The following is a 26,665-nucleotide window of genomic DNA, read 5'->3' as shown; positions in this document are numbered from 1 at the left end:
CTTGGCTAATAAATCAACTTGAAATTCTAAACTTAGAAAAATAAAGACAAAAAAAAAATTGTCCCAAGAGAGCAAAAACACTCTCTGGTTTTTGTATGGGAAACAAAATTAATTTTTTCCCTTATAATAGAGGATCTTAAAAGCATCTCCTAGATATTCTCCTTGGATTAAATAACTAAAATAGCTTTGTATAAATGAATACTCTAAAATAAAGCAATAAATATTAATTTCTAATTAACAAAAATATTGTAGGAACCTCATCTTCTACACTTTACTTCATATCTATTCCTATTGCGCTATCCTAGTCTAGCTCCCAACCTTTATGTCTCCTCCTCTCTGCCATATCTAGAGCAGCCTTTTTAGACTGATGATCCTTGCATTAACTCTTGTTATGTCATGTGTGGGGGTGCAGGGGTTGTAATATTTAAGACTTGTTTTGACTTGGGATTAAATCCCATTCTCTTCCCTTGCCTGCACATTTGTTGGGCTAGTCCACTTGATAAGACCTTGGGCCAAGTACTCTACCTATTCCCTTTTAAAATTTGTGCTTGGAAAAGCACAACATGCTTTGTTCAGTTGGTGCCACATGGTGGGAGAAGAACGTGGGCAGTTTTTTGAATCCTACCATCCTCTTTATGTAAGGAAATTGCTTGGTCACTATTACATTGGAGAGGTCGATGAGGTTGCAGTCTTTATCAGCGTATGGGAAGGACCCTCGGGCACAGAGCCCCGAGTTTGGCAGGGTAAAGCACTTTAGAGTGGGAAGAGGGGATGTGTAGGGGGAAGCATGTGGGTTTAGGGGTATAGGATAGGGATTAAGGGGTTTGGTAGTTAGTTTTTAATAAAATTGGTTTTAGTTTATTATGATGGTTAGTTATATTAGATTAGTTAGGTTAGTGTTAAGATAAGATAATATGTTAGTTATTAGTGTTATGTAAGTTGTTAATATTTTTTTATTTTATTTTTTTGTATTAGATGTAGCATGTCTTATTTTATATTAGTTTTAATTTAAAGGTTGGTTAGTTATTTAAAATAAGATCTATTTTAGTTTTGTTTAATTAAGTGTTTTGTAAATTGTAATTTAAATTAAATGATTTTTTTAATATTAAGTAATTAATATGTTTTTAATTATTAGCTTACTTTAATATTAGAATTTAACTTGGTTTTAGAATACTTTAATATTCTTTTTAAAATGTTAAACAATTATAATCTTTTTAAAATTGTACTTAGTGTAAATGTATATTAATTTAGTGTTAAGAGTAGTGATTATTACTTTTGAGGTCAAATTGGTAGGATATGTTATTTTGTTTTATTTTATTATCTATGTCATATTTAATTTAATATATATGGTTATTATCTTTAGTAATTTTCTCATTCTAATAGCTTTATAGATTTAAATAAATTTGGGATTTGAATAAATTTTGATTAAAGTTTAATGGGGAATGTAATTTTTTTTAAAATTATTAGAAGTTCTTTTTATTTCAAACGTTTCACAAATAATTAGTTTGGTAATTATTTAAATGGCCTTTTGAATTATTTAAATATTTAAAAGTAAATAAGGGTGCCAATGAGTTAAACCTTTTACCTTACTAAAATTAGATTGTGTAAGTAATTAATCAATTTAATTATCATTAAAAAAATTTGTTTTTGCCCTCGTATTTTGGGCATGACAGTTTTGATTTCTATTTTTCTCTTTGCTCAACAATTTGAACATCATTCTGCAAATCATTGTTAGTCTCAAAGAAAACTTCAATACTCTCTCTATCATACTTAGGATTATCTTCCTCATTATGATAAATATAATCCAACATTCTCTCTTTAAATCCAAACTTTTCATCCACTTTCACATTTTCACATTCAACAAGTCTTAGTTCTCTGACTAAAGAATCTATAAGCTTTACTTTTCAATGAATAACCAAGGAACATACCTTCATCGCTTCTTGGATCAAACTTACCAATATCATCATCTCTCTTCCTGTAACACTTAACTTTCAAATATTTTGAAATACTTTACTGATGGTGCATGTTTAAACCGTAACTCATAAGGGGTCTTGTTTGTACCTTTTATGATATGCACTCTATTTATGGTGTATACTAATGTGTTGATTGCTTCTCTCCAAAATTTCTTGGATAGGAGTCAATGAAATACATTCAGTATATATCAGTCCCTATTAAGGGACTTTGAATCCCATTCCAACCCTGATAGGAGTTGTAGAAGGCAAATGGACCCACTATCCAAATAGTTTCAAGGTTAAGACCATCGAACTCGCTATCCAACTGATCTTTGTAATATTCCTTGAAGTATAATAGAAATGTATTTCTAATCTTGATACCAAATTACCAACTTCGCATCCAATAATCCCTTGGATCACTTACTCACATTTACCAATTACTTCACATATTACACTTAAATGCATACACATATATCATCCATTATCACAAAGAAAGTAACCTTCCTTTATGGTTCCTTAAAATAGTTCCTTGAGTCGGCCTTGAGGCTTTCCCAATTGATTATAATAGGACCTCTTTAAGATAATCAAATATTTTACAATTACACAACATTGTCAGCTCACAGCCTTTAAAACTTCTCACACATGTAACCTCTATCGTTGTGCACCTGCTTTGATAATTATCAAGTTGTCTTCTATCATTGTTTAACTTTGCACATCAAGATTCTATCGTTGTTAAGAGATATAATCTAGCCATCATAAACAACTTCTCAAGTACTATGTCTATGTACTGTCCTTTGTAAATCGAGAATATCTTCTGCATGACTTCGATGTTTTGCATGTGCACTTAGCCTCATCAGGATATAGTGTAGAACATTTCAACAACTATGCTTGACTTGTCATCAATGTGCAGTTCGTATAACCTTGTTTTTTGTATGTTACTCAGCCAGTCTTTATAGAAAATACTATGTTGTCATCAATGACAAACAGAGTCATGAATGCAATATTTTAATCATGCTAATAATATCCCCAAGTGTTCTAAGAATTCTTAGGATATTTCCCCAAAGGAATACCATCAACATTCATGCTAACAAATTCAGGGGAGTATGCCTAATGAATGGTTTGAGAAGTTTTACATCAAAAGATAGAGACCATTGAAAGAGGATCAAAGGATTACAAATTTTTATTCTCTAATAACGTATGAGAAGATGCATAATATTTTGAATAAGGTTAAAGAAAATATAAGATCTTGAAAATCAAGATTATGTTTGGGAGATGTGATTAAATTGGAGAGGAAATAAAGAAGGTGGTCTCTAAGGTACCATTGTCTCTTCCTAAGACAAAGAATATAGCTATCACAAATAAGACAATTACACCTACTGAGGATATAGAAGAAGTAAATCATATTTTCACTACTGTTCAACAACATGATTTCTTTGTTTCAAGTGTGCCTATAACTTTAGAGCCTTTAAAGGAGAAAGAAGAGAAGAATTTCTAAATGGGATTTTTTTTCAACAAAGACATGAATGAGATAATTCTTGAGGCCAAAGATATGGTAGATAAAGAAAAAGAAGAGGAAAAACAAGAGAAGGAGGAAGGGAAGAAAGAAAAATAGGATATCATGATAGAAGTTGAGAACATAATGATGTTCAATGAAGGTAAACCTATAATTATCATAATTTATGAAGTTAATAAGGATGGTGTTCATATGTAACATTCTTCACTACAAGTAGTTATGAGTAGCATTACCCCCACTAATTAGGGCAATGTCACTAAGAGGACTAAGATGATGATTGGTAAAGTGGAATGTCTCATGGAGACTCCCACTACATCAATAACATCCTCATTGTTGGAAAGTGATCTTAGCAAGGAAATTACATATATGGATAAAGAAGGTGCTATAGAGACATTTGATGAAGATCAATCAATTAAGATACCCATGATTATTTTTGTTAAGGAAATGGAAGATTAAAAAGGAATATAGAAAAGAAAGCTAGGGTGCTAAGAAGAAAACTTGATAATTTCAACAAGATTTTGTCTATTCCTATGACTTTTTAAATAATAAATGTAGTTGATAAGATAGAGATAGATGAGTTTGATACTCATTTTCAATCATTGGAGAAAGAAGCTAAGGATGGAGAAAGTAGGGAATATGAGACAATAAGATTTAATAAGGTATGTGCCTTCATTACTAGTGACACAAAACTAGCTCAGATTAGTACTCTTCTATGAGATTGAGATTGAGTCTTAAAGATATATGTAATATTAAGGAGCTCGATTCCTCCTAAGATTTAATAAGGTAGGAGTTAGAATGTGCTTGAGACTACCCTGATGTCTTACACAATTTTTATACCTATTAACCTAGGGAAGGCTAAGACTGTAGAATATGCTCTATGTGGAGAAATTCAAGTTGTAGATATCTTCAAAAAAACTTGGGATACAAATTTCCAAGCTTTGGAAGTCAATTTGGTAGATGCATTGAGGTTTGTGTAGATAAAGTCTACCTAGACACAAAATTTTGATTATTGTATTTTTTTTTTTTGTCTCTTTTCTTTGCTATTGATGATAAAGGGGAAGTGTTAGAGTTAAAAATGGTGCATATATTGTATATTGTAAGGGGAGTATAGTCTAAGTATGAAATGGTACATAAGGATTTTAAGAAATTATTTTTTGACATTGACATTTAGTAATTTTTTACTAAGTTTTGTCATCAATACCAAAGGAGAAGATTGTTAGAAAGTGTATTGAAATAGTTTAGGTATTTCCATTAATGGAAAGATATCTCATTAGCATGGTTACATTTTTTGATAACCAGTTTTGTGAAGCTGGAACATGAAAATTATCTAATTCTAGAGGAGGAATTCATGACACAATCAAATAGTTTTGATTGGTGACAATAGAAGAGTTATCATATATGGATGTAACTATAATATGTGTGGGTGTGTGAGTTCTTTTGGTCTCTTATTATTATTGTGATGATTAGCATGAGTTTCCACACGTTAAAGTGTAATTGGTTTAGTATAATAGTGGTACATAATAGTATATGTGATGGGATATTTTGGCCTAACTAGTTAAATTATTTATAAAATTCAATTACTTAGTGATGGAGGGATGACATCCAAGGTCTTAGCTCTTGGATATAATGATTCTATTTTTCTTGCTAGGATTTGTGTGGACATTTTGATAAAACGATTTTGTAAGATGACTAGAGAAATCATTTTGTATGAGAGCATAGTGGTTCTGATATATAATGTGTGTAGTATATGATGTGAGAGCCTTGATACTATATCAAAATGGATGTGAGCTTCATTGGGACTAATCAAACATTGTGATAACAAGTATAGTTTTGTATTATTATAATACTTTCTTTATATTTGAATAGTGAGTCCAGAAGGTGGATTTAACCTTCATTCTCGAGAAAGTGTGCTTTAGTTTTGTTCTCAAGTCCTAATAGGGTTGTGTGCCTCTAAAAAGGTGTATTCCTTTAATAGGGAAATATGTACTAAATTCTATGTAGCAACTCTCAACAAGGTTAAATCTATTAACAAAGAATTTTCATACTAGTGCATCATCTTGAGGGTGCCATACACACCAATGATTTCCCTTGGCCAAGGTTCCCTCAAGAATAAAATCAATATTATGAGTTATCTTTTGATATATGTTTCATTTTTATGCATTATTCTTTGTGGATATTTATAGGTAATCTATAAAGTAATAATTTGGTTTGAAAGTGTTTCAATAGTGATTCAACCCCCCATTCCCATGTTTCTTGATCCTATCAAAAACCTATATTTATAATCATTCCAAAGTACATGTCTCATCCTTTAGTTTCACCCATCTTTTATCCCAAATTAAGTCATAATTTATAACAATGATATAAAGCATTTTTATATATGTAGAAAAGACCCTTGAATTTTGAAATTTAAAACTTATTATTCATACTTTTAACTCTTCATTTAGTTTTTACTCATTGACTTGAATCCAATCAAAACAAATAGGAAAAATCACTTTCAATAAAAAATCTTCTTCTACAATGCTGCTAAAAATTACTTTATCCCTCTATCAATTATCCTTCCTTATGAAGGGTGGGGGCAACCAAGGGGAAAGGAAGGAATGAAATCAATTGATTTCTAGTGGTTCAACTCCTTTGTATGCCTTCATCACATCAATTTCAATAAGAATAAGGCATTTTACTTTTACCTTTGTAATTAGACTATAATTTAATGTTAGTTCACTTAAACATCTAAGAAATCTATGACCTTGTAACTTGTTACATGATTCAATGAGCTTGAAAAAAACTATCTAGTGATATTAGCATTACATCAATACATGATTACTTATTATCTTCAATTATTTGTCAAAAAGGTTGACTTGAGTTCCTAATAAAGTTTGATATATTAGAGAATTTTTTCTTAACATGTGTAACTTCTTAAACAATAAAACCATTTTTTATGCAAGTTCATAATAAAGTTGAATAATCTTTGAGCTAAAAATAGTATAATTTAGATTTATGTGAAATGATTGATTTTGTTGTTGCATAAAAAATATATAATAAAAGGAACATAAATTTTACTTATTTTAGTATATCTGACTAACATATATTACTAGTGTGTGAGTAATGTAGGTATACATACTTCAGTCATTAAGGCTTGAGATGTAGTACCCCGGTCAGCTGGGTCGAGAGAAAGTAGTGTGTTCAACATATTTAATGCAGAGGTGGGTAAATCCTTGAATGCCTCTCCCAAATTTCGCTTATAATAATGTTGTGGCCTAAACATGGTTGTGTTTGGTGATTTCAGCCTTTTCCAATAATCTTCTGATGGTGATCCACACAACTTGAATATCTTATGTAGTTGTTCTACCTATAAATACATTAAACATTTGTTCACAATTAAACACTTAATCATTTGTATATAGAAAATTGTGGCTCTAACTACTTTATTGCTTTGATGAATGCTTCACAATCATATATTTTCAAAGATAAGTACACCTTTCAAATTGACATGATATTTGCAAGTTCTATTTTCATAGATCAAATATTTTTAACTTGGTATAATAATTTATTTTTGAAAGATATTGGTGTAAATAAAAATATTGTATATCATTCATCAGATTGGATATTTGATTGTAATTTTTAAGATCAATTAAGATGTTAGAATTTTTTTTTAAAATCAATCAATTAACAAGTATATTAAGGTTTTTATATAGTCCATTCCAAAAAAGATAGTGTATTATTTATGTTCATAAGAGATAAGTTTGTATGGATTATTTCCTTTTTAAAAAACTATGTTGTTAAATCATAATGAAATTCTATAAATTTATTTTAGTAAAGCATATTTGAAATGTTTTTATTTAATGTTTATATTGTAAAAGATTAGTTGTAATCATTACGTTTTAGGTCCTTGTACTTCATGATGATCTTTGGAGATAATATTTATTTTACAAATAAATATATTGCATGTGAATGCATAGGGAGGGCTTATGGAGCTCTCGACTTACCCAAGAGGAACAACAGTGGAGTATGATAGATCGGTTTGAATCTAGAAGATATGGAATTGAAACAACATGCATGCAACTAGAGATGGCAATCATTTGTTATGAATTCTAATTTTTAAGAATTCTTCATCTAGAGAATATTCTATTAGTTTCAAGTTTTTTTTTTCATATTGAGGATTTTTACCAAATTCAATGATACCTTGAAGGAATTTATATGAGATATATAAATACAGCAACGAAAAATTGAAATTATATAAACAAAAAACCTTCAATTGTTTCAACTGATTTTTACTTGTTATGTTTTTTATAGTATTATTTTGTTTGTACAATACATTAGTAAATATCTTTTAAATCTTGGGCATAGTGAAATGTAAATTTTGTAGTGTGGATCTTTTGAACTATACATGTTGTTGTTTAGCTATTGATATCACTAGAATTTTTTGTTAAAAAAGAAGTGATAAATATTTTAGCAAAGAAAGCAATATCAATATAAAAATTCTTACAAGACTTTATTTTCAAAATTTCTACATCCATAATTTTGAATTTTGTTTCATTGTCATTTGATAAAGAAGTGTACTTGGTATAATGGATTATATTGGCATTCTTATATCAATAGTTAAATTAAATGAAAGAAAATATTATGATGGTTAGCTTATATAGAGTTTAGTTCAATGCTTAAAAATTGTTATGAAATTTTTATTGGTAGTGAAAAGTGACATGAAAGCCATAGAAAAGATCAAGTATATTAGGATAAAATGGTAAAAAATAAACAATAATGATCAAGCTTAAACTTATAAAGGAATTTTTTATAAAGTTTACATTAGAAGAAGTGAAATCAAAGTAAGATATATTTAAAGAATAAAAATGTAAATGAAAATGATGTATAGATCCTACCTCTATCTATAGAATTATATATAGAATTATTAATTAAGAAGAGACGATTCCCCATCTTAAATTATCAAAGGAAAATAAAAATTGACTTTCTTCTCTAAGAAAAAATAAACACAAGAATTTTTTGTGTAAATACTATTAAAAAGCCTTTCAAAATCCTATCAACCATGTACAAGGAGGAGGATTACTAGTTGTGACTAAAAGATATATAAAATATAAAATGTTGTACATGCTAATTTATTGAAGAAGAAAAATGTCAAGGAAAGAGAGTCATTTAGTGATGAGTCTCAAACCTCAATAATAAAGGGAAAATATAAAAAAATAAAAAAGAAACAAGAAGATTGGTCAATAGAGAGAAATTGGAATTACACTCTAAGTATTATAATATAATATAAATATTATGGTAAGCTAGTTTCCGAAAAAAAACAATGATATAAGAGAAATAGAGATATAGAATGGAAGACAAATAAGTTCAAACATTCATTAGATTCTAAAATTAATATTCTTTGGGTTGCACTTAAATAAAATAATAATTTTTGGGATGATTTGGTTATTGGTTCTAGCACTTCACATTATATGTCTGCATAATATACTATCTTAAAATGAAAGAAGCCATCATTGACCTTTTAGATCTCGCCCTTGAATGACATCATGGTCCATGAATGCATTTGTGCTCAAACAAATATTTCTCCCACTTTGTTTCCTCTTTCTCAATTCCATTTGTGCAGTTTTTGAGACCATGTGTTTACCCCTTCTCAGGATAACCATGGTATAGATTGACTGGGTTGATATGTACCTTAGGCAATTTTTGTCTTAGGGCATGTTTTGTCTCAAGGGTTCAAATTTAGTGATTAGGTGACTCTATCGGCTTTCTTTTTTTATGATCCAAAAAACTAATATAAAAGGAAGCCTGAGAACCTCATTTTAACATCAAAAGACATGTATGAATGCATGAATGACACTTACACTAGAAATTCAAGTTGACATTTCATAAGGCATTCAAGGTATTATCAAGATTCAACAATAGTTTGTGAGAATTTACTCTTCAAGATCTAGCATTTTGTTGGTCATCAATGGAGGAGATCTATATTTTGGCATTCACCTTCTTCTTTGTTTATGCACAAGATTTGGTATGTATTAGATTCATTGCATTTGTGAAGATTACCTACATTCCAATTTAATATTCAACATCAGTAACATTCAAACATTGGGAAACCCTCATTGACAAGGATTTCATCAAGTAAGGTGAATATTTACATTTTGTCTTGCTTCTTTACATGATTTTCCAAACTTATATTTTCCAAGGTTTTTCTAAATGAGGGGCTTGACCAAGTTAAGCCCCTGTCCCCAACAAAAATCATTTTTTCTTGTGTGTAGGAATAGATTATTAGAATTCTAAATTCAGATCCAAAATGTTGATGTTTTGTAGCTTTACTCAAATAAATTTCATGAAAAGATATATATATATATATATATATATATATATATATAAGAGATTAATTGTGATAATGAACAGGCATTTCCCTTCATGAAGGGACATGTCTACTCTCTCTCTCTCTCTCTCTCTCTCTCTCTCTCTCTCTCTCTCTCTCTCTCTCTCTCTTATAAATATAAGAGGATGTTGCATTTGGAACATACGTACCAGTAAGGCAATGCTATTTCATCTGCAAGCGATCCTCACAAAAATCAACATGGTATCAAAACCAAAATTGCACATGTAACTAAAAATTATAACAACTCCATATTGATTGTAGCAAGCGGTCCTCACAAAAATCAACATGGTATCAAAACCAAACTTGCACATGTAACTGAAAATTATAAAAACTCCATATTGATTGTAGCGAAGATGGTAGTCAACATCATGCATTCGATGGAGATCCCCCAACAAGATTACAAAAAACCTTGTATTCAGCTCCTAAATCAATGGGAGAATACATAAAACAAAAAATTTAAACAAACGAAATGAAGAGGGAAGGCCTTTCATCGAACTGAACTATTATGAGAGCAATATAATTATATCTTACAATAGAACTTTCTCCTGCCACATTATTACACAAATGATTTCTTTTTCTCGCTCTATTATTTTCTATTGTAAGATATGATCCAAGGCATTATTTCCTCTATAAAACTAGATAGCATTTCCAATTAACAACATGTGTAAAGGAACCTTTTTTGTATATAATATACACAACAATTAATATGTTTTAACTTTGTCAATACTTGCCATGCAAGGATGGTTGTATTCAAACCTATTAATTTCTCTTGATATTGTACAAATAATCGTGACATTCAGATCCCTTGGACTATCTTTCATGAACGGTGGCATTTAACATCATCAACATTTACATCTCCATGTTTCTGCCAACATGAAAGACTTTGAATTTTGAATATTTTGCCTCCATCTCATGTTGGGTTGTCTTACATGCCAACAAGTACATAAGTGATAAAGACAAAGGGCGAGTTATATAAAATGTGTTGACATGATACTTGTCGAAAGTAGAGGATGGGGCTATGTGCAATGTGCATCGGGGAAGATTCTTTAGAGGACAATTACAGAACACGGTTTGTTGTCACAAGTTGGTAGAATGTTGTGTGTATTCTTTTTTCATTGGTTCTTGAAGATTATAAGATATGGCTAAGGTATTTAGTTGGAGGAACTGACGCCCTTCACAATAACATTGTCAGTAAATGTAAGTATACTAGTATAAGGAAACTTCAATTATATTAAATTTCGTCTTTGAATTACAAGATTGGAGACATCAAACCATGTGTCGTGCGGTAAGTAAGGACCTGTTTGGTTGTAGGAATAGGGAATAGGAATAGCTATTTTGGAATATTTATTCTAGAATAGAAAATGGGGTTACATATTCCTATTCTTTATTTGGTTCAGCCAGAATTTGATGGGGAATTCACGGACCAAAAAATTTATGTTTTCTAAAATAAATAAAACTGGAATAGGAATATGTATTCCAATTCCACCTATTTGGATGGAATTGCAAAACCTTGTTTTTGGGCCAAAATTAGAATATGTATTCCTATTTTATTTCATATTCTAATTCCAATGTGGTGCATCCAAATGAAGAATTCAAAATTTTAAGAATTTACATATGCCCATTCTGCTTGTATTCCCATTGCCAAATAGGCCCTAAGAGTATGGAAGGTGTTGAATGCATTGTGGGACCCATCAATAACACACTCATAATTGTTTTTAATTCAAAATGTTACCACTAAGAATATGAATATGAAATGGAATAAAAACAAAAAAATCAGTAGCTAATAGTAAGCGATTGATGGTAATGAAGAGGTCAAAGTAGTGGTGACTTGGATAGGAATCAAAGTAGTGGTATTATTAGAATGGTGGGAAAGGTGTGGATCCTACACCTTGAGTAAGAGGTTTGTTACAATAAAATTATTTACTATTTTTTCAAGAAATAAATTAAATAATTGAAATAATATGTTTAAAATATAGATTATAATATATATATTGAATATTCAATATATGCATTTATGTGTAAAATATATATTTAATTAGTTTTTATCTATATATTTTTTAATGATTTAATATAATTGTATAAAACTATTTATCATTCTTGAGTGTTATAGTAATCTCTCTCTTATATTTTTACTGTGAGAGCTATGGGCTTTGTTTTTTTGCTCCAAGAATGCTATTATAGGAAGAGGGAGATTGAGATTAAGAGGGAGCCTGACATTTCATTGGAGGCAACCTTGAAAGACAGGAAGTCACAAGAGAAAACAAAGGATATGATTTTTATGTTCTATTTGTACCTCATTTCTTCCATGTGTTGTTATATGTTATGTTGTACATGTGTTACCATTTGTACTTGTATCCTTGTGTTGTCTTCTTGGATTTGTGGCATGGTAGCACCAAATCTTATTGATCTCCATGATGATAGTCCAAAAAGATTCTTCGTAAGTCTTATGTATCTTTCTTCCATTAAGTTGTAGTTCTACTTCCTTTGGGGGATGATGATATTTCATAATTGATATAATATTTACATAATATCACATGATCATACTAATGTTAAAGTTAGTAGATCCATTTATGCTCTTTATATGTTATGTTATCATTTTCCTTGATTTGTCTTCTTGCAGGGGCATTTCATACTAGAAACGTCTCTTACTGGATGCATGTATACTCTATTAAAGTCATTACTCCTATTAAAGTGTTAGAAATGACTTTAATGTGGGGGCATACACTCTTCTTATTTTGCATTCCAATCATGGGGCAGTGAATATGGATTATGAGTATGATTTGGGGTACTTTGGCCATGGATTCTTAGTATACTTCCTCAGTTATCCTCAAATCTATGCATTGTTACTTCATCCCTTGTCTTTGCACACATATTGTGAATCCCTTAATGGATTATGCACAATCTTAAATAATGAATTCTTCATGCACACCTTCAATATAGGATGTGAGCATCTTTGGCATTGGGTCTCTCTTTTCTTTCCATACACGTGCTAAATATCATCAATGGGTAACGCTTAATAATTTGTTAAATCCCATACATAAGTAACCTAGTCATATTGGACCATGCTATGGTGATATGAAGAAAATTGATCTATAGATGGGCCCTCTCATGGGTTGACTAGTGAGTTGCCACCCAGTTAGACCATTCAATACCATCTTCTATAATATATCTTTCAGTGATTCACTATAGGGTAGGCAAAGTAGATATAGGATTGATTACTGAAGGGTGGGGGGGTGAATTAGTAATCATCAAACTTAACTTTTTCTTTTTATTCTCTTCACATAGTTCACCAATAAGATCTAGTTATAACTATAGTATTGTTATTAGTTAAATAAGCAGTAAACCCAAAAAAAATAGTATAGCCATCCAAACAATTATAACACCACAATTTACCTCATTGGAACCCGATTAGGGTGAAAACCATGGTGTGAGAATGTTTCTCACAAATATGGTACTCTTCTAGAATATACTTAGTTAGGAGCTTACCCAATTAAGGGTTACATAACATTGTTAAGTGTACCTTGTTACAAGATTTCCCTCTAGATATGTTAAGGATCTTTACTCTGCTAAGAGTAACCTTGTTAAATGATTTTAACACTCTAATCTAATAATGTCACCTTTCTAGAGGTTTTACAATAGATCGGTTAAGGTCACCCTTCCAAGGGACTTAGATTGCTACAATGGTAAGAAAGTAACAGGAATAAAAATCATATGTGATTTGCACAACCTTGCTATATCATATCCAATCGAGCTCTTTAACATAACAACATACCATTAATTCTTCTTCTTCTTCTTCCCTTATTTTACTCTGATGGCTCTACTCTTGTTCCAACAAGTGTTCTTTCTTCTCTCTCTCTTCCTATTTCCTCCTTTTTATGCTTCACAAATCCTAAACCTAGATCTTACGATCATAAAGACATCTCTCCATCCACATAAAAAATTTTCAAACAATCCCATAACACTTAACCTAAAAATTTGACTTTACTTCTCATCTTTACTAATAAAAGATAACTTCATTGGTAAATCTCTTGTCTCTAATAACCCGATAAGATAATACACTACTTAAATTGTTTTAATTTATCATTCTAGCTATTACTCAATAACGTGCTTCCCTTTTGCTTCTCAATTCATGCTTTCCAATAACCTTTCTAAAGATATAGTAACGACATGAAATAATAAGTCAATCATTTGACATCAGTGACAAACATTATAACTGATGAATAATACATTTCATAGCTTTCTTTATGCCATGAGCAACTTGTGAATCAATTATGTCAACAATCTCATCCTTTTAACATTGATGGGAAACTAATAAGCAATGTAGTCATGTACCAAATAAGTAATCTCCTCCATTCAATGTGATCTATCTTTTTTATTATTTTTCAATACTTCTCCTTATGTCCACTCCAAACTCTTCCTTTTCTCTTCTTACTGTACTTTTCCCCTTTTTTTGATAACTATATTTATCCCCCTTTGACACCAATGCCAAAGGCATCATACCTTTTTGGTTGTCCTTTATTATGATTTACATGCAATTTCCTTTTCCTGACTACTCCTCTATTGAGTAGCCCCTATCTTTATCAGTCCATACAAAAATGTTAATTTGGTTCCCTCATAAACTAATGCACTTTGCATCTTCTTACTTCAATTATGATAGGGGTAGAACCCCTAGTTTACTTTGGAAGTGCTCAAAGCTCTGTCTTGGTAGTGGCTTCATAAATATATCAATAACTTGTTCCTTAGTTGTAATGTATTCTAGTATAACTTCTTTATTTTGTACTTCCTCTCTCCAAAATTTGCGCAACACATTATTTTGACTTGGCAATTTTCTTGTACATTCAGTAATGGATATGTTCCTCCTTTCTGCAATACCATTTTGTTAGAGTGTTCTTGGTCTTGTTAATTGTCTTTCTATTCCATATTTTTACAATACTGATTGAATTTATTTGATGTAAACTCACCTCCTCTATCTAATCTGAGATATTTCAAGGTTCTTCCAATTTCAGTTTCTACTCTAACCTTGTACTTGTTGAACATATCAAATGCTTCTAAATATTTTTTCAAAAACACAACTGGCATCATCCTTGAGTATTCATCAACAAAATGTATAAAATTCTCATCTCCATGATAGTTCTTCATACCAATAGGACCACAAAGATTTGTATGAAATAGATCTAACAGATTTTATGTTGATTATTCTTTGTTTGAAAAGCTTGAACAAGTATTTTTTGCTAATTGGCATTCCTTACAAACAACATTCTCCTATTTGTTTACTATTGACATTCCTCTTACACTTTTCTTCTTGCTTACTTTTTCTAGATTGTCAAATTTTGTATGATATAACCTCTTGTGTCTTAACCAACTTTCTTCAACTTTACCAATCAAACAATGTATGCAACTTAAAAAGGTTTTCTTTTGTCTTCCCACCAGTAGCAAGCAGACTTCCATTCTTTTTAAATATTTTGCAATTTCCATTACTAAACTCAAACTTAAAACCTTTATTGTTCAATTGTGAAACACTCAAAAGCTTTTTCTATAAACCATGAACTAAATAAACTTCATTACATACAGTATCATTAGCTAGATTATTGTACCTTTTCCTCTAATCATGCAGGCTGATCCATTTCCAAATTTCACTAATCCTCCATTAATAACTCCATGGTTGCAAACTTATCTTTGTCACTAGTCATATGATGTTTACATCCACTATCAATGATCCAGTCATTTTTTTTGTCCACTCATGAGATTAACAACTTTTGTTCCTTATTGGTTATTGATTCTTCTTTCACAACAACGAAAACCATCTCCTCATCATCTCCATCTGTATTGTCTTCATTTTCTACATCCTCAATTATATAACACACTTTTTTCCTTTTTGTCCAAAGTATATGTTCTTCCTATGCTGGTTTTTCTTTTCTTCACTTTGTTCCTTCTTCGATTTGTTAGGAAATCTATGTGTAAAATAACTAATTTGTTTACAAGTCTAGCATGTATTGAGACTCTCCTTTGTATATACCTTTACCTTTGGGAAATATTTTTATGATTAAGGCTTTCAACTCTTCTAGCTCTTTTTCTTCTGTTTCTAGACCTTCATATTCTCCATCATCAATAAATCTTCTTCTCTGTTGTGTATCTTAACTTGGTGAAGCTCGAAGTATAATTTTACTAGTTGGTTGACTATTATCATAGTTGCTTAGCTCAAACACTATTAGCCTACTAATAAGTGAGTCAATGGTAATCTTACTTTTATCAATAGTTCTTACTTCTTGTATAGATAAAACTCTAATTTCATATCGATTAGGTAAAGTTTTGAACATCTTACTTGCAACTTCACTTTCTTTAACGGTACCTCCAGCTCCTGTGATTGCAACAATAATTTATTTGATTCTTGTTCCATATTGTGTAATATTCTCATTCTCATTCATTTTCAATGCATAAAATCTTCCTTTCAGTCTTTCTACTTTAGCTTCCAAAACATGCATATCTCCATCATGTACTTTTAACAATTTATCCCATATTTCTTTAGTTGTTGTCAAACCCTAGATATCAACATATTGTGAGTTCTTTAAAGCACTAATCATTCTACCATTACTATTTTTTGTAATAGCTTCCTTTCCTTTTGTGCATCATCAAGTTGTCCAATTAGTTCTATATATTCTATGGTTAGAAAGTCTTTGGCATTGGCTCTAAGTCCTAATAAGTGCAATTTCATCTAGCTTGCTCACATTCCAAAATTATCTTCATACTTGTTAGAGTTTAGTGGTGTTTCCTTCCTATACATCTTGAGATCTTTTCCCAAAGAAGTTATGCTTCTAGTTCACAGAACAAAGCTCTGATATCAATTGTAGGTATATGATTAATTTCTGGGAGGGGGTGGGGGGTGAATCAATAATCATTAAACTTAACTTTTATTTTTTCTTCTTTTTACACAATTTATCGATAATATCTAGTTATACCTATAGTTTTGTTATCAATTAAATAAACACTGAACCCAAAACAAATAGTATAATCATCCAAAAAATTGCAACACTGAGATTTATCCTAAGGTCTGAGAATGATGCCCACAAATATAGTACTCTTCTAGAATATGCTATGTTAGGAGCTTACCCAATTAATAGTTACAAAATTGGTGCAGGAGCACCTACGTAAGACTAAGTGTTAACGTAGGGTTCGTAGTTGAGTTTTGTCTTGTAGTGGCCTTAGCTAAGCCACTAGGATAATAAAGGGTATCTTGAGTCCTGGAGTGTGTCTTAGCCATAAGGAGGTCAAGTTGGTTCCTTAGGACCATGCAAGACTACTTACTTGTCCAGAGTTGCTAGGTGAAATGCAATTGTTCTCATTATTACTAAAAGTCGCATTTGTGCATCTGGAGGGCTAGGTTGGATAAGGAAGAGGTGGAATGGTGGTTCCATGTCCTAGATGACATATTCAAACATATTTCAAAGTTTTGGAAGGCTTTGACCAATCTTGGTCCATATAGACAAAATGTTGTCAAGTTGGATGATAACTTTGCAAAAATTGCAAAAGTTGTCATGGCAACTTTTATTGCAAAAAGTGAAATTTTGAGCAAGAGGTTGCATAACCACCTCAAAGCAGTTAGAACATGGAGAATGATTCCATATAATGCATCCCTTGACCTTGAACAAGGGTTGGATAGCATTGTGGGAGAATTTTGTGTAATGAGCAAGCATAATATAGTGTTATTTTGAACACAGTACGACATTTTGGCTTCTTGAGGGTATTAGATGGATTGATATCTAGAATGTACCTTGTTCATGTGTTCATAGATGTTATTATCTAGTTTTTTGTGTGATTAGATATTTTTTGGAATCCATTTCATGTCTTTTTAGTAAATATTTTGGTTTGTGCATTGTTATTGTCCTGAACCAGGAAGTTTGTGAAAATAGGGTCATAACTCACCTTTTCACCATGGAATCCATACAATATCTTGGAATGTGTGGGTGACTCCTTGTACTATAAGCATGCAAGTGTCCAAGCCCTAGAAGGCAAGTTTTTCCAAGTTTCAGTGATGCCCTAGGAAAGCCAAGAGAGCATGGTTAGGGATCACGTAGATTGAAATAACAGATGAGGGGATTGAATGCAATGAATGCTTCAATCCAAGTGGATGGAGAGAGGGACATGGGAGTGGAGAAGTCTTGTGCCAAGGGATACCTTTCAGTGACATGGTTTGATGGGGATTGAACAAACCCTTGTCATTTCTATCAACAAATTAGCAAACCCTTGATTTTAGGCTCAAAATCAACATTCCACTATATAGACAAGTTGAGGAAGTGAGACCAAGTGAATCTCAAAGGTCTTCCAAAAGGGTATCTAAATATGAAGTTAGTTTGACACCTCTTTAATCCTTTTTTGGAGTTAGGTGCTAAGAGGTGAGTTTGGAGGCCTAATTCCTTGTAGCCCTTCTAGGCCTAAATTGGAGCAATTTCTTGAAAGCGATAGGGATTTCAATGGGTTTTTGGTGGATGAGCATTGGAATGGACTCAAAACCCTAGGAATAATCCTATCTCTCCATAATGAGTAGTTTTGTGACCATCTGTGGGTGTTTGGTGTAAATGAGCCAATGAGGCATCTAACATCTAAGGAGCAGTGATTGGTGGATGTTAAGCTTTACATTACTATAGACAAGTTGAAAGAACAAGGGCTTAGGACTATTATCCTCCTAAGTTAGGGTTAGTGCAAGAACCCTGAAAGACTAGAGGAGAGGCCTAAAGTAGACCCTAGGAGAAGCTAGGGTTAGGGAGCAAGACTTGTCCTTACATCAAAAACACTGTTAAGTGTACCTTGTTATAAGATTTCCCTCTAGCTCAGTTAGGATCTTTTCTGCTAGGAGTAACCTTGTTAAAATATTTTAACACTCTAATCTAAGAATGTCACCTTGTTAGGGGTTTTATAATAGACTGATTAAGGTCGCCCTTTCAAGCGATTTAGATTGCTACAATGGTAAGAAAGTAATACGAATAAAAATAATTTGTGATTTGCACTACCTTGCTATATCAAATCCAATGAAGCTCTTCAACATACCATTCACTTTTCTTTTTTCACTTATCTACTCTGATAGCTATACTCCTATTGCAGTCGCTATTATTTTTTCTCTCTTCCCATTTCCTCGTCCTTTTTTAATGCTTCACAAACCCTAAACCTAGATCTTATGATCATAAAGACATCTCTCCATCCATGTAGAAACTTCTCAAATAATCCCATAACACTTAACCTAAAAACTTAACTTTACTTCCCAGCTCTACCGATAAAAGATAACTTCACTGATAAGTCTCTTGTCTTTGATAACCTAATAAGATAATACATCACTTAAATTGTTTCCATTTATCATTCTAGTTGTTACCCCATAAGGTGCTTCCCTATTACTTCTTGGTTCCTTCTTCCCAATAACCTTTCTAAAGATACAACAACAACATGTAATAATAAATCAATCATTTAATATCAATGAAAAAAAGTGATAATCACTTTTTTCCTTTTTCAATTAGTGATTTCTCTCTTATCATGACCTAGGAGTTAGCAAAGACTCAATCCCTTAGGGGCCTAATGGATTATTTGTCTCCTTGATTGCAATGAAAGTATCTTAAGCTTTGTGCTCTAGTTTACCAAGAGTTAAGATTGAGTCTATACTCTCGCTAAAGTGTGGGCTAAATGTACCATCTTAAATTGGTAGATGTCCATATTAATGAAGGTTTAGCACCTATTTAATGTGAGAGCATCAATCTCTTTGAACCATTCCTTCTTTCTTCACTCTTAAGTCCTTTCTCCTAGGTGGAATTGGGGTAAAACCTAATAGATCATCTTTAAAATTGCATATTTTCACGACATAAAGCTTGATGTACAATCTATTCATGTAGGTCCTCAGTTCCCCTGATTTAATTACTTGGAATCTACTCTTTGCATGGAAATAGCTATATCTTAGACTATGTGCCTAATTTTATGGGATCCATGACCTATTTTGGGATCTTGAAGGGATTTTGAAGGTTCTAGGCCCTAGTTGACATGGATAGAATACATCCCTATAGGCCCATTTAAGGACACAATGAATCCCTATTTGGCCCTATTTTGGGTCCTCTATTTGAGTCCCATGTTTGGATTGTTTTGGGTTGTTAATTCATAGAATGGTCAGCCTGTGGGAGTTAATCAATTCTAAGCCCTTTATTAATCCTTTGTTTGTGTTATTCCATACATAATGATATATCATCTACAAGCACTCATACTCATGTACTAAAGCATTCAAGTTTTCGAGCATCCTTTAAGAAATTCTCCATTAAAGATCAAGGATTAAAGGATTCAAGCATTCAAGTAATTGAGGGATTTGTTTTCAAGATCTCCTCCAACCCATTCAAGGTCCTTTATTGCATCTCTCATCCTCATCTTCTTGGTCCAAATCAATTGGTGAAGTAAGCACATTGCATTTAAATCAAGAGATCCTACCATTGTAAGATGAATTCATACATTTTCTTTACATTTATACCAAAAAAAAAAATCAAGTTTAATTCCTAAATAGGGGTTTGACCAAGGAAAATCCCCCATCAACAATAAAAACCCTTTCTATTATAGGTTGTGGATTTCATATTAGTGAATAGGTTGTAGATAAGTACCCTTTTTGTCTTTCTGTAGAACTATAAAACTAAAAACAATGTCCTACCCATTCTTGCAAGATTGAGTGAGTCACCCTTGCTGCAAAATGTTGAGTGGGTCACCCATGATCATCCAGTTTGACCATTACAAATCATTGAATGATTTTTAGGTTTTTTCCATCACACAATTCTAGGCTTAGGTTCGATGATTTCCATCTATTTTGATCAACACAACAAGAAGAAAATTAGGTTGTAAAGGTGCCTCTTCTATTTTCTTTTTCCTTTCAACATTTTCACTTATTTTCATTTACATATCTATCCCTAGATTATCGTATCAACTAGGGTTTCCAAATATTTGATTATCTTTTCCCCTATTCTTTCTTAGACCTAGTTGGCATTAGTGCTCCTTTCTCATTTGGTTAGCACTAATCTTTCTAGAGCTGGTTCTTTAAGATTGGGATTGAAAGAACCTATCTCCTTGACTTTCATCTCTCTATTTATGCATGTGGGATCATGTGATGAACTTAGTATTTCTTGTCCTTGATTCACATTTCCACGCCTATAGATGCATAAGCCTAAAAAATCTTACAACTTCTAATCTTGCTACTAGAAAAAAGGTTTTCTCAAAGTCTACAACATCCTACTGTGAATAACCTTTGTAAAGCAATCTTGCATAGTTTCTTACACTTCTTCTTGCTCATTCATTTTGTTCTTGAATACCCATTTGATCCAAGATTTTTCTTTGCATTCTTCATCAATACTCATAGGTACAATCTATGAAATCAGGAAAATTTCATCTCTTACCTTTCTCCTTGTTAGTACTCATTTGCTTGCATCACCAATAACATGTGCATCAAGGTGATTTCTAGAAACATACTTAGTGTTTCTTTGTTCTTCTCTTGGTTCTTCAATTTTTATTTGAAGTTCATCATCCAGCTCAAATGATAGCTCCTATTCTACATTCTAATTTTGAGCCAATCTATGATTTATACTTATTTGATTTGAATCATCATCTAAGTCATACTAAAAAAATTCTCTCTTGTACTTGAAATCTTTTATCAATTCTAACATTTCCACTCTCAACAACATTATTTAGTCTTAAGTTATATAAGGCTTACTTTTAGTTGAACATCCAAGAAATATGCCTTTGAATCACTTCTAGGATCAAATTTCCCTATTTTATCTTCTCTTCTAATATAACATTTCCTTCCAAGAAATCTGAAATACTTAACAATGGGTATGACCAAACCCAAGTTTGTAAGGTGTTTTACCTATTCCTTGTCTAATTTGATCTTCATTTATGATGTATACTACAGTATCAATTGCTTCTCTCCAATTTACATGTGATACCTCACCCTAAAGAAACATCACTCTTTCTACCTCACTAACTATTCTATCTAAATATTCTATTTCTTCTCTCTGCTATACCGTTCTTTATGGTGGTTTAGGTTTTGAATTTATTTTTTGTGAATACTATTTTCCTCACTAAATGCATTGAACTGATTAGATATAAATTCTCCACCTTTGTCAAACCTAATAACATTTTATTCTTTTCCATATTAATTCTCAACTTTTTCCTTAAAGATCTTGAATTTATTGAATTCTTTAGACTTTTCTCTTACAAAAGCAACCCACATCATCCTAGTGAAAACACCAATAAAAAGAAAACATTATGTTTCACCATATAGAATGTTCTTATCTTTGTAGATCCACATAAATATGTGTGAACAATCTTCAACTTCTTTAAAGTAGTAATTTTTTTCTCTAAAATGTACTTCTTTATTATTTTTCCATTACACATTCCTTACACATCATGTTAGAGGATTTAGCAATCTTAGGTAGATCTCTGATTGCATTAGAATCACTAACCTTCACTTTATTACAAAAATTTATATGACAAAATATTTTATGTCATAACCAACTATCATCAAATTTTGTAACAAGACAACTTATCTTTGTGGGATTCTATTGAAATATATTACAGTTGATCCTTCTTCCTTTGGAAAACTCATTTCCATGCTTACCCTTGATTAAACATTTCTTATCAGTGAATTACAAATGACAACCCTTGTGAATAAGTTGTCCAACATTTAAAAAGATATATTTCAACCCATCAACAAAATATACATCATCAATGTTAGTCTTACCACCAAGAGTTATAGAACCTTTACCTTATATAGGATAAGGTGCATGGTTACCAACTCTATTTATACCTCCATTATAGCTCTTAAATTCAAGAAACTTATCTCTGCAATCTATCATGTGATGTGAACAACCGCTATCTATAATCCATTTTGTTTTCTTTTTCTCAATATGTGAAATAAGTTATTTTTCTTCTTTAACAATACTTTCATCTTCAATAGAAACATATCCTATATCATATTCATCATCATTATCTATAATATTGATATCCTTGACCTTAATTTCTTTATCACTAACATAGAGAGATTCTTTAGGAACTTTTGAATTTTAAGGTCTAGATTTTATCTTAGATTCTGTTATAGGGCATCTATAAGAAAATGATCAATCTTCTTATAGTGCCAATAAACAAAAGGTAGCTTGTTCTTAAATGTTCCTTTACATTTAGGTTCTCTTCTTGCGACCAAATCTTCATACTCATCCTTCTTTATTTCTTCTTCGTGTACATCTTCATAATAACTTGCATAATCTCCGAGTCTTAGTACTCTTTTATCTTTATGTACACTAGCTCTCAAAGCTGTCTCAATTCTATGAAAAGTATCTTTCAATCTTTTAGTTTCAAAAGCTTGCAATTTACCAATCAAAGTTTCTATATTAAAACCTTTAATAAGAGGACTGACTTCTTCACTTTCATTTACATTATTCTCATAAACCCATTAAGGATCTAAAAATCTTATGAACAACTTAATCTTTTGTTATGATTCCTTGTGAATTCTTTATCTCTATGGTAATTTTAGTAATCCCCTTCACATATTCTCTAACACTATCATTTTATTTAATCTTAGCACTTTCAAACTTAGTTTTCCAATTCTACATCTTTGTTTTCTTTGTAAAATCGTCATCTTTATATAAATTCTCTAACATAATCCAAATATCATGTGCTAGGTCAAGTTCCTTTACCTCGATGATTTTTAACTCAGATAGGGAACCGATCAATTCTTCTGTTGCAATCATATTGTACCAAAATATCTTTTTCTCCTCATATGTGCTTAAATATCTCTCTCGCTCTCTCTCTCCCTCTCTCTCCCTCTCTCTACAAAAAATTGATCCCTTGTGATCAAGCAATAGTTAATTCCCATATGGATCAAATGTGGTTGCATCTTTCTCGTCCAATTGTCATGTGCTAGGTCAAGTTTCTTTACCTTGATGATTTTTTACTCGGATAGGGAACCGATCAATTCTTCCCTTGCAATCATATTGTACCAAAATATCTTTTTCTCCTCATATGTGCTTAAAGATCTCTCTCTCTCTCTCTCTCTACAAAAAATTGATCCCTTGTGATCAACTAGTAGTTAATTCCCATATAGATCAAATGTGGTTGCATCTTTCTTGTCCAGTTGTCATAGTTATTATCACTATCAAACTTACCACTCTCCTCCCTATAAGCCACATTAGATCTCCTCAAGGTATTAAGCTCCCTTCTCAAACAATACTTGATACTCTAGTACCAATTGTTAAGAACTAAAATTCCTAGACAACTGAGAGGGGAAAAGGGATGAATTAGTTATGACAAAATATAATTAAAACCCAAACTTATAAATATAATTTCCAACAATTAAAATAATGATGCCCAACAACATAAAACCATACACCATAACATAATGATTTGTTGACTAGGGAAACCATTCATCACAAGGAAACCCTAGGTGGGGATGACACCCACAAGATAATGTACTAATATGGGTATGTGCACAAAGTTGTGGTGCTAAGGGGGGTATAAGTGGCCACTTTTATTTTTTTTTGAAATAAAAAATTTATGAACGTCGATAAGAATTTGAAGATAATTACACTCAAAATTTAAGATATGACAAAAACAATAGTAGTCCTTTGAATCTAGTTTCAAAACTACTATATATTTTTTGAAAATGGTTTAGTTTTAGGACCTCAAAAAAGGGGGCCACCGAAAGTGGTACTATTTTTTTTAAAAAAACATAGCATAGTGCAAAGTTTGGCCCCCCTAAAATTTTAACTTTATTTTTGAAATTATTTAATTGGTCAAAAGTTACCTAACACCATGAAGTTTATCATAGATTTTTCGGGTAAAATTGTAATGTCTATTTTTTTATAATGAATTTTATAAGTGGACATGTCCCAAAAATGTGAAATATTTGTGTGCTCCCACTAGAAATTATTGAAAACTAATCCAAAATCAAAACTTTTTTTCAAAGTGTGTAGAATGGAGTCCAGTTTCAAAAAAACTAACTTATTGCAAAATTTGATGAACAAGCTAAAATCTATACACCTGAACTATCCCAAATGGATATTGACCTAATTTCTTTATCAAAAAATCATTCAGAACATAAACATGTGAAGTTGCATTATTAAAACCCAAAAACCATAAGAAATATCCCAAATAGATGTTTATCTAGTTTCTTCCTCAAAATAATATTCAGGATTCAAGTATATGAAAATGCGTTACAAACCAACTATATAAAACTAGTAAACTCTCATAAAATTCCTTAAAACATGTTATTGCATTATACAACAGCAATACAATAACCAACATTCAAAATCCAATCTTAAACATAGTTTTATAGTTAGATTGGAATGCTAAGAGAAGAACATGTAACCGCATACGAGACACATGAAGTGACATCTACATGAACAATGGGTTTACGTCCACTATCTGTTGGTACAAGGTGCTACGTCCTCACACTAACTGAAAGATGAAGCTTTATGAATAAATCTCACAAGAGAAAAACTAAGATTTGAATCATAAAACCAAGCATGTCAATTTAAAGAAACTCTCTCCTTTTAATCCACCAAGTTGTGACTCTTTGACTCCCCTCCTGGCTTTTCATCTTATCCCTCCTTGTCACCTTTAGCCCACCTTATAATATTAAATAGTCTCTCTTATACCCTATAGTGAATCACTAAAATAGCAGGTTACCCATGTATGAGACTCAGCAAATTATTAGGCGTTAACCATTGACGATATTTAGCATATGTGTATGGAAAGAAAAGAGAGACCCAATGTCAAGGATTCACAAATCCTATATTGAAGGTGTGCATGAAGAATCTATTATTTAAGAGTGTGCATTATCCATTAAGGGATTCACAAGATATTTCTCCCTAATTAATCCACAAAGTTGTGACTCTTCGACTCCCCTCTTGGCTTTTCGTCTTGTCCCTTCTTCTCACCTTTAGTCCACCTTATAATATTAATTGCTCCTCTTATACCGTATAGTGAATCACTAAAAGAGCCTCTCTCCTTTTGATCCACAAACCTATGACTCTTCAACTCCCCTCCTGGCTTTTCGTCTTATCCCTCCTTGTCACCTTTAACCCACCTTATAATATTAAATTGTCCCTCTTATTCACACTCTCATAAACAAATTCTAATATTATAAGAATATGATTTTAAATCTTCTAATGTCCCAAAAGGGGACATTACAAATCTCCCTTCCTTGAAATTGCTTGTCCTCAAGAAATCAATACCACGATCTATACAATGGTTGATGTATAAAATTCACCCAATTCTTGTATGGGTTGAAATCGAGAACCATAGTTGGATTGATCAAAGAGTAAGGGAACATAGTCGATTCACCACACCAATCCTGTGACTAAGATTAATTGCTAGGAATTATTTTGGGATCCAAGATTCTTAAGTCAATGTCATCCTCTTCATGACAATTGAAAAGAGTTCCCTCATTCATCTCAAAAAGAGGATTATCGGTCATCCATCAAATCTACTTCAAACATGGAGTTGTCGATGAACTAAATGTGACCTAAAAATTTTGGTATTTAGTCTTTTGGGGCACCTATCCAAGTCATACATTTGTTGAATACTATCAAGTTCATCAATTATTTCTTGGAAAAACTCTTGCCTCTCTTTACCCTCATGTTCTAAAAAATGATTTGTGATCCTACTATGATTTTCTACTTCCTAAATAGAAAGTTGAGTATCATCCAATGTCTCACGAGCATACTTAAGCTCTCTGTTGAGCCCCTTAGTCTAATTCCTTTCTTTATTCAACTGATTGACATGTATTCCAGCCACCTTAAGAGTATAATCCTTGTCGAGAAGAAAACATAAGTA

At 31.7% G+C, this 26,665-nt stretch overlaps 1 protein-coding gene across 4 annotated transcripts in view; it reads right to left on the bottom strand.

The window, feature by feature from the left end:
* LOC149556995 (putative serine/threonine-protein kinase At1g09600) overlaps nt 1-26,665 on the bottom strand; it is a 289,816-nt gene that overhangs the window by 242,670 nt on the left and 20,481 nt on the right. For 3 of the 4 annotated variants that reach the window (XM_089831639.1, XM_089831643.1, XM_089831642.1), the window contains exon 4: nt 6,584-6,811. The exons of the other annotated variant lie outside the window; for it this stretch is intronic. In XM_089831639.1, the coding sequence (XP_089687765.1) occupies nt 6,584-6,811 (228 nt within the window). The remainder of the gene's footprint in view (nt 1-6,583; nt 6,812-26,665) is intronic. 4 annotated transcript variants of the gene reach the window in all.

Source organism: Cupressus sempervirens, chromosome 5 (genome assembly GCF_028749045.1).
Source record: "Cupressus sempervirens isolate cs-2001-9-10 chromosome 5, ASM2874904v1, whole genome shotgun sequence".
NCBI classification, from domain to species: domain Eukaryota; kingdom Viridiplantae; phylum Streptophyta; class Pinopsida; order Cupressales; family Cupressaceae; genus Cupressus; species Cupressus sempervirens.
The sequence above is the reverse complement of the archived record's forward strand: the minus strand, read 5'-3'. Positions and strand labels throughout refer to the sequence as shown.